General features: G+C 26.9%; 1 protein-coding gene across 1 annotated transcript in view; it reads left to right on the top strand.

Annotated features, from left to right (window-relative positions):
* Positions 1-3212: 3212 nt before the first annotated feature.
* LOC117172422 (cleavage and polyadenylation specificity factor subunit CG7185-like) overlaps positions 3213-10334 on the top strand; it is an 81559-nt gene continuing 74437 nt past the window's right edge. Inside the window, exons 1-2 of the mRNA XM_033360342.1 lie at positions 3213-3281; positions 6558-6782. Of these exons, the coding sequence (XP_033216233.1) occupies positions 3225-3281; positions 6558-6782 (282 nt within the window). The 5' untranslated portion in view covers positions 3213-3224. The remainder of the gene's footprint in view (positions 3282-6557; positions 6783-10334) is intronic.

A 10334-nucleotide genomic window follows, 5' to 3' on the forward strand; every position in this document is an offset into this window, starting at 1 on the left:
TAAAATTATAACTATTCCATTTCTGGTGAAAAACTGAGCTTTTTTAGTACAAAATGCATGCATTCTGTTGAAAATTAATCTTTTTGGGTGACAATTCAATTATTTTGTTATAACATTCCTTTATTTGGTTAAAAATCAAGACATTTATTTAAAAAATTAAATGCTTTGTAAAAAAACACGTTTTCGTTGAAAATTCATCTATTCTATTACAAATTTGTCTTTTAGGGTAGAAGATTAATCTATTTTATTGAAAATTCGCCTTTTTGCGTAGAAAGTTAATCTAGTTTTTTGAAAATTCATCTTTTTGGCTATAGATAAAAACTATTTGGTTTAAAATTCGTCATTTTTGGTTTATTTTACCTGGTGGAAAATTCCTTTTTTTTGTTAAAAAATAATTTTCAAACTAAAAATCGTCACTATTCCATTTTTTTTAACCTATCTGTTTTAGCAAAAAATTCAACGATTTGAATGGAAATTTAACTCGTTTGGTAGAAAATTGAACCATTTGGTAAAACATTGAACTATTTATTTTAAAAATGAACTACTGTATAGAAAATTAAATTTTTTGGTGAAAATTCATGTATTTTGTTGAAATTTCGTCTTTTTGGGTAAAAAATAATCTTGTGGCTGAGGATTCGACTATTTTTTTCAAATTCGTATTTTTGGTTCCATATTTAACTGGTAGAAAATTCGCTTTTTTGGTTAAAAATTAATTTTTTTAACCAAAAATTTAATTACTCCGTTTTTTGTTGAAACCCTATCTTTTTCAGTTGAAAATTCAACTATTTGGTGGGAAATTTAATTATGCTGGTATAAATTAAAGTATTTAGTTGGAAATAAATTATATTGATTTAAAAAATGAACTGCTTGATAGAAAATTAACTTTTTTGTTTAAAATTAGTGTATTTTGTTAAAAATGTTTGTTTAAAAATTTAATTAATTAAAAGTTACATTCCTTTTATAAATTCACCTTTTTTGGTCAATTTGAAACTTTTTTTTGAAAGTTCGTCCTTTCGGATTAAAAATTCATCCTTCATAGTGGAAAAATTCATCTTTCTTGTTTGAAAATTCATCTTTCTATCTTTTTGATTTGAAATTTAAATCTTCACTGTAAAAAATATTGCTGAAAATTACATTTCGTTCTGTATCTTTTTCCTATGATTGTTGTGGGAAAATTACACGTTTCATGTAAATTGACAGTGATTATTAAAGGAATTTTACCATAAATGAATGAAATTTACAATGAACGTGTAATTTTCCCACAACAATCACAGGACATAAAAATACCCGTGTTCGTTGTGGGAATTTTACACTAAAGTGTAACTGAAATAAAAATGTAATTTCACAAGGTTTATGTAAGCTCCCAACGATTAGTGTAATTTCGCACGCGGAGTGTAATACATTTTACAGCAGCGATGTAAAATTGCATAATCCTTGTAATTCCGCTGTTGAACGCTTGATGTCGTTGCGCTTCCATGTTTTGATCTTCTATTATAATCGATAATATATAGTCAATAATTCAGTGCAAGATTGTGCAAAATTTTGACGGGATTCGGATAATCGTGGGTTGGGATGGGTTGAGCGCATCAGAAAGGCAAGTACAATGTGTTTTACATGAAAAAAAATTGTTCGCATGTTTGGCATGCTTGCGAAAAAAATACTTTGGAAGGTCATGGCTGTTCAGGCCGCAGTTGTCAGAAATTAGGATGCGCCTATTTCACCCCATTGATAAGTTTGATGCGTATTTTTTTGAAACGGCAAACCAAACAAAAGTTTAATCTTTTCTGCTAAATAAAAAATGACTCCTTTCATTTATATATCTTATTATTCTTCCCATTCGATTTAATTTAAACATACATTATACGATTAAAAATACCCGGGCTTGTCATTGCGCATGTGCATCCTTTTACATGCGGCGTTTTACAGCGTCACTGGAATTTCACAAGGCGAATGTAAAATTCCATTCTTCCAAAACTGCTTTCTACCTCCTGTGTGCGATTTTACACTAACGTGTTACTTCTACCTAATTTTGGTAAATTTTCCACAGTAATCGCTGGTATGTTTATGTCCTATGATATCTTTGTGGTAAAATTACATGAAAATGTTTACAGTGTTGTTTCTAAAAATTTTACTCACTATAGAACACCTCATTCGAAACGCAAAAATACTGAATAAACGTGAAATCTGCGTATGGCCAACGGCTTCGTTACTTTCGGTGGGTGGGAAGATTTTCGGGTTCGGAGGGTCTCCAAATGATAAAATTTGACAAATACTGGGGGGAAAAATACTAATTTTGTATAAAATGTTTTGAAATCTTCGAATCTTGCCAATATTTCCAAAATTTCCAAAAACCTTTAGAAATCATTCAGTTTTCTTAAAATTTTGTAAAATCCTGCAAAATTAAAGAAATTTTCTTACAATCTTCGAGATTCTTATTCTACATATTTTCAAATCTTCAAAATTTCAAGTAACTCCATTTAAATAAATCCTAAATCATTTAGAATATTTCAGAAATCTTAAATTGGGGGTCAGTAATTTTTTGGTTTCCAGTACCGACGATTACTTTACGGGTACGCACAATTCGTAAATTAAGATATTCTCTTTGAAAGTGCAACAAAGTTTACAAATAATTGCAATGTGTAGAATTTTCTCGTTTATCAATAACGTTTAGAAACATTCAGAAATAAATATTATCATGACATAAAATTACTTATTTTGAAATTTTGATTTACTTTGAAGATACAGAAAATTAGTAATCTTCATAATTAGATAAATACATATAGCCACATTTAATATCGTTAAGGGCGTTAAGGGATTACACATAGAATCCTTTTGTCAATTGTAAAAGATGCGATGAAAAAGTTACGATGAAAATTGTTGCATGTATTATTAAATAATCATTCACTATTAAAATTCCTCAATTGGAAATTGTGATTTACAAAAGTTCATAAAATTCAAAAGAACAAACTGGAAACAGCTACTCAAAGTAAAATTCACAAAGCGTCATAACCTATCAGGTTTTTAGCAATAATATATGCGAGAAATATAATGTATCATTTTCATCACAGTACAATTATTAATTCTAAATTCAAGCAATATTCGAATCGAAATTTCGCGGGTTTTCATACGTACAATGCTACCAATCAATTCCTCCTTTTCACTTTGGAGGTTGGTTGAATGGAATTCGCTTTCGACAAACTTCAGTTAGTGTCGGTGCGCGCAAAATGGCGGACGGTGACATAGATTTATATGCCGATGATCTAGAGCAGGATTTTGCTCAGGTAATACTTAAAACATTATTTCTTTCCATCAAAATAGTTTCAAGAGATACCTAGTCACTCTCCAAAAACCTATTTAATTTTTCTTAGATCTCCAGCAACGTACTCATTTCGATTTTAATGTTCGGCGTCCTACGCTTTTGAGCCACACGTTTCTAACATTTTTCTAATGATTGTACCGGTTTTTCCAGTGAAATCAGTATTTCTCTACGTTTTAAAGTTAAAATTTCAATCCATTGAGACTCTAAAGGCATAAGTCTGTTTTTATTTTTTTTTCTCGGCTTTGTTGAAGATATTTGAAAAGGCGGTTTTCTCCACACAATCCAATTGTTAGATAGTTTCCTGTCATAATGGCTTATTTTTTATTATTGAATTTTTTTGTTTGAAAGGGTTAAATAATTTTTTTATAGATTTAACTTTACCGGTTATAAATACATGTTTTCGGTAAACATCAGGATACCATTTTTAGGTTAGAACAACTTCCGCTTCTAAGATTTCTTGGTTATACGTCGTATACGTAAAGCAAAAAGTAAATAACAAATTTTTTTAGCTTTTCTTAAATTTTCAGGATCTTACTAAATTTTATCAAGTGGAATTTTAATTACAAAAAACAATCTAAATTTTTTTAACTTAAATTTTTGATTAAATTTTATTAATAATTCCGAATTTTGACGAATAAGTGAATTCTGGGAGAAACAAGCAAAAATCCATTGCGGCCAGGGTTCTAATATTATGTTTCCCTTATTAATGATTGATTACTTTGTACTATTTACGAAAAAATATTTTTATAAGCATTATAGGCCCTCTCAGATTACACGGTGAAATTCCATCATCCTAACCTAAAGTGGTTGAACCCATTATTTCCTTCGAAACAGTTTGTAGATTTTTTGTGAAATATACATATGTTTTTTGTAGCAATAGAATTGAATTTTGCTTACGTCAAAAAAGTCTCTGTACTTTTTTTCTTTAAATATTTGAAACGTTTACGTATGTTCAAAATTAATTGCCAGTAAAAAAATTCCAATGCAAAAAGCTTTAATAATCTTATTGACAAAATACATTTTTCTGCTGTACAAAAACCCCCATCAAATGCGCAGTTTTTAATTTATCTAATTGTTTTATAATACTATTTTACTCAGTTTTTACTATTTTTGATTAATAATTCAAAATGATCTCGACACTAATATTAACGGGAAATCTTCGTTCATGATTGGATGGAAATTTAATTTTTTTAGTTTAAAAAAATATTCTGAAAACTTTAGGCTTATGATAGAAAACTTAATATGTAGATTTTGGAATTTTCGAAAATAAAAAAAGCTTTTTAAGAATTTTAAAAGTTTACAAGATAATACAAAAATAAAAATTTCTGAGAAATTTTATTCTTTTATTTTATTTTTTGTTTTGAAAAATAGAGTTTAATAGAAAATTGATAGATTTAAAAACATTTAAAATTATTCCCTTAAATATCGAGCAAGAATTTGGACGATTTAAAAAAAAAATTCAATTCGTAAGATTGCAAAGTTTTATAACAAAATTCGAGTCAGTTTTACGATAATAAAAAATGTTCTAAAAATTTATGGGGAAATTCAAACTAATTCTTCATTTTGAAAATTAATTTTAAGAGTATTTTTTTGACAAATTCCAAAATTTTCAACAGAACCTGGAATATTTGAAGGCAATATTAAAATTTTTCAGAATGAAAGAAAACAAAATTTGGTAACGTTCGAATAATTTGAGAAGGTATTTAGGAGGTCCAAAAGTTCTGGCAATTGTTAAAAAAACCTTTAGAAATTTAAAAGTATTTCTAAAAAATATGTAACTAATTGTAAATTTTTGAAAATTTCAAAAAAGAATCCAACATTTCTTAGAAGTTCGAAAGGCTTCAAGAAACAAAAAAATTTATTGAGGTTCCTGGATTATTTGTTTTTAAATGTTTAAGTTATCAAAACATTTCAAAAGATGTAAAAAAATGTCTGGAAAATTTAGGGGAAATTTTTTTATGTTTGAAAGAATGTTGACAATCTTAAGAATAGTTAACTTTAAACTGACTCGAATTTTACCTAAAATTTAACAAAATCCTGTAAAATAAAAAAAATACTTTTTGATATCTGAAATGTTCAAAAACAGATTTTGAATTTTCCCAAGAATTTTAGGAAAATTATGTATTTTTATAACCTTAAAAAACAAATAAACTTAAAAAGGAAATATTTATTCGAAATTTTTACGTTGTATTGAAAATCATTTATCCCCTAAAGACCTAAAGTTATAATTTGGGTGATTTTTTTTTCGTTCATGACTGAAAAGTATTTTTTCGTCAAAAATTAAACTATTTGCTTCAAAATTCGGCTTTATGGTTTGAAAATTAATCGTTTTTTATTAAAAATTCAACATTTCAGTTGAAAAATCGTCTCTTCGGATGATAATTGAACTTTTTCTTTAAGTATTTATCATTTTTGGTTGTAAATAAATATTCTTGGTAGAATATACGTCTATTTCGTTAAAAATTCATATTTCTGTGTTAAAAAATTGAAGTGTTTTGTCGAAAATTCGTGTCTTTGGAACAAATTTCTTTTTTTTTTTTTGTTAAAATTCAACTGGTTAAACATTTTATTTTAGATTTCAGCTATTTTGTTTAAAAAAAAATTGTATTTCTGGGGATGAATTCAAGTGTTTTTATTTGAAATTAAAGATTTGAGAGCAAACATTTTTAATTTTGCAGAATTACAACATTTTTAAACAAAATTCGAACCATTTTAAAAGATCTTTAAAAGTTTTTAAAAAATGTCGAAAAACATCTAATTTAAAAAAATTTATTTATCAAATCGATCCTTTATCCTGAGCTTTCAAAAGTGCTCGATACTTTTTTTATTAGTTTGCATGTTAATCACTTCAAAATCATTAGAAACAAAAGTATTCTGCAAAGAAAAGTCGAGTGCAAGAACCTTTAAGTTTAAATGACTCTACTGCTCACATGAAGGTACATATAAATCTTGATGTTTATGAGAATTAATTATATTTCAAGGCGCTGTGCTTAACAATGCCTAATAAAATACAAACCCTATCATTATGTTTTACAAAATATGTATACAAAATGTACTGATTTCCATCTTCACAATGTTTTTTACATTGCAATCAAAATAAATTAATGATTTAAAAAAAGAAATTACCTGTTTTTTTATAATGAATATCCCTAAGATGTGTTGTTAATTGATAGTAAAAAAATAAAAACACTATTTGGATTAGTTTCTAAAAAACGAAATTAACAACTTTTTAATTAAGGATGAATTTGCCGGTGACGGTGTGGATTTATACGATGACGTTATCGCGGCGCCTTCTGATCGAGTATCAGTCAGCGAAAAGAGCGACCGAGGTGATCGAGAACGAGAAAATAGATCTCCAAATGAAGAAACCAATGGAAACTCTACGTATCACCAGCTCGGAAATAATATTCAACCCAATCAAGTTGGTCGTAGACATCAACTTTATATTGGAAATTTAACTTGGGTAATTAAATTCTTAAGTTCCTACGTTTTAACGTTTATGTCAGTGACACGAAATCTGCAATCTATTTGAATTTGATGTCTATTTAAAATTTTTAATCTATTTTATGAATTTTGTGGAATTCCTAAATTCATTCCAATTAAAATGTCTTACAATTTTGTTGTGTCCGACTGTTTTCATGGTGTTAGGATTCATAACATTCAACCTAGCAGTCTTCAATTTGTAGAATTTTGCCTAAATCTCCCTTAATGTACATAAAATTCTCCTAAAGTTCTGCTATTTTAGATAAAAAATTATTTAAAAAGTCTCGAAGGGTTAAAGGCATGTGATACTTACAGTTTCCCCGGCTTATTTCGACAAAAATGAAAATTTTTAAAACCGAATTCGGAGATGCTATAAAATATCATAACGGTCGTCTCTGGACTCTTTTTTGAGGGATAATAACAAAAAAAATTATTGTGCTAAATAAAAATTTTATGCATATGCATTATTTTGAGGTTAATTCGTTTTTCATCTCTGCCTTTCCGATAATCTGGAAATTATTTATGAAATAAAATTTTTTGATTGCCTGCAAACAAGGTTAGTTCCTATGTTTATTATTATTATGTTTATTATTATCAGTTACAGTTTTGAAGGCAAAATATTTCTTATCCTAGGAATAAAGCCGGGAGAATCTAACACTGAAAAAATCGATACTATTTCATAAGCGCTATGTAAATTAATCACATTTTGCTAAATTAAAACTTTTTTTAATTAACCCACAAAAAAAGTGTATGTGGACGTCCGTTAGCATGTTCGTTATCATTTCCCAAATTTTTAAGACAAAATATTTATTATTCTAAACAAAAAGCCGGCGGAACCTAAAACTTGTAAAATCGACAATTTTCTAAATATCACATGCCCTTAATCACTGTTAAAATGTGATGTATATTCCTTCTTGGAATCATTAAAATCTTTGTAAGATCTGTTAAAATTTCTGAAATATTTAAGCATTTTTATTATTTAAAAATATTTTCAATGATAACGTTCATAAAATTCTATTGCAAAATGTAGTTGTATAGCTTTAATTTTTATTCATTATTAAATTATTAATCACATAGAAATAATTTTGTAGGAATTAACAAATCCTCTCTTATAAATTGATACTGCAAAATGCTACCTTTATAATCGATGGACTAAGTATTTTATAAAACAGATATATAGTCTAAATCTGTAACTGAAATCTATGAGCATTCTTATTATTTTCCAGTTGTTTAACCTATATAATGTATTCACGTTTGAAAAAGTTTAATTTTCTATTCAAAAATGTATTTCTAGAATTGCAATCATCATTCTTTATTTACAAGTAAAAACGATTTTTTTTATCCGATTTATTAAATCATATAATTTCATAGGCATGATTCCAAGTGGATTGACGAATCTTTTATTATAAATTTAAGTAATAAAATACGATAATTAAGGGAGATCGTGTGAAATTATTGTACAAACGTTTCGGAGGGCGGAAATTTTTTAAGTCACAAAATTGATATTTTTTAAATTTTTAATAAAAAAGCTTGCAACAATGACAAAAAACTTTACTTACGATGATTTATGTCTTAAAAAGTAATTAAATTAAGGCCCGATTTTTTCAGTTTTTCAAGCTTATTATTAAAAATACTTATCTAATAAAAAAACAGAAAAAAGTTCTATCTCGTCATTCTCTACAAGCCTATATTTAAAAAAGATCCATTTTGTGACTTTATAAATTTCGGTCCCCCGGGACGTTTGGACGATAATTTCACACGATCTCGAGCGCTGGGCGAGTTTCTCGATATTTTAGAAAATAAATCATAATTTTAAGAATTTAAAATTCAAATATAGTTTTTCTGTTGTTTTTATTTAAAATAGAATTGGTATTGTCACATTTCTTAAATCAAGATATATTATTTACAAATATTTAAAAAATGTTGAATCTATAAATGTATATTTATAGCTTCTATCGTAATTTTGTATTGACAAGTAAAAACGATTTATTCTCGGGTTTATTAAATTAGTAATCAGAGTCGAGTAGACTAACGAATCCTTTCTTCTACTTTGAAACTGCAAAATATCCTCATTATAATAAACAAAATAAATAATTTGGAAACAAATCATATTTTGTCATTTTTATTATTTTTAAATATTAAAAAAATGTTCAATCTGTATATTTACGTTTGCGAAATTTTAAGTTTCTATTTAGGAGTGTATTTTTTTAACTTTAATTTAAATTTATTCATGAACAAGTGAAGTCAAGAGTAAACTTAATTTGTTCGAATTAAAATTGGTTAAATTATTATTAAAATATATATATTTTGAAATGGGTTAACAAATCCTTTCTTATAAATTAAGACTGCAAAATACCATCATTATAGTAAATTGATGGCGCGATTATTAATTTTTTTTTGGTTTCACACAATTGTTAATTTTAAATATAAAATTAATATTAATACAAAATTTTTGAATTTCACAGTATTTATTTTTGAAAATAATAGAAAATATCTAGCACAATATTTTTGATAATTGATGAAAATAAATATCTTAACTTTAGAAATAATATATAATGTTTTTGCATATATAAGCAAGCCGTTGCATTTTTTAAATACTAATTTCCGACGAGAAGCACTTAACCAAGTTGTTTAAATCAGGGATTCAAACGAAATTAAGGGGCATTTTCAGATATTTTCCAATTATCTCTTAAAATTCCATATAATTTACCTGAAAATAATGCTTAGTATGAAACGGGACTCAAAAATAATGCAGCTACGGAGGCACATTGTCAAATTTGTGTTTCGTCAAAGTTTTATGTGGAAAGAAACAAAAAGGAACGTAACAAAACTTTCGATACGTTCCTTTTCGTTCTTTTTTATATGAAATACGATTGACACATAATTTGGACTTTGTTCCTTCGTAGGCTCATTATGTTTTGATAATTTTTTAGGCTAAGCTTAGTTTTTAGCCAAATTCTTTTAAATTTATTGAAATAATTGGCAAATATCCAAAAATGCCCCTTAATTTCGTTCGAATCCCTGGTTTAAATTGTATGTTAATGTTTTTAAGTCACATGATTTTTGTTGTATAATAGCAATTTTAGATGAAATACACTAACATAGCAAACAATTATTTTGAACTGTAAATCCTCTTTTAAAAACTCGAGCATAACTCAAAAGTGTTAAAAAAATGTAACTAACTAAATGTAATTTAATGACTGAATTATCTGAATAATAATCATAATATGAAAAAAAATATCCAATTTTTAAATTATCATCAAAGAGAAGGTATTGGGAGTAAAAGCTACCCCAGGATTCGCATCCAGCCTTCTTGATCCTGCCGTCGCACAGTGGCCTGGAACAGGAATTTACTGTTCATAATCGCCCACAAGTCGGATTTCTTAACCGATTTAAAAGTTTTTTTTTAGAAATGCTCAAGAAAAAATTAAGATAGAAACTCACTATCAGCCGGAATTATTGCACATGCATTCATAGAACATAATTAATTTTAATAATATTTAACTTAATTATTATAAACAATTTTTATAAA

The sequence above is a fragment of the Belonocnema kinseyi genome, chromosome 5, assembly GCF_010883055.1.
Source record: "Belonocnema kinseyi isolate 2016_QV_RU_SX_M_011 chromosome 5, B_treatae_v1, whole genome shotgun sequence".
NCBI classification, from domain to species: domain Eukaryota; kingdom Metazoa; phylum Arthropoda; class Insecta; order Hymenoptera; family Cynipidae; genus Belonocnema; species Belonocnema kinseyi.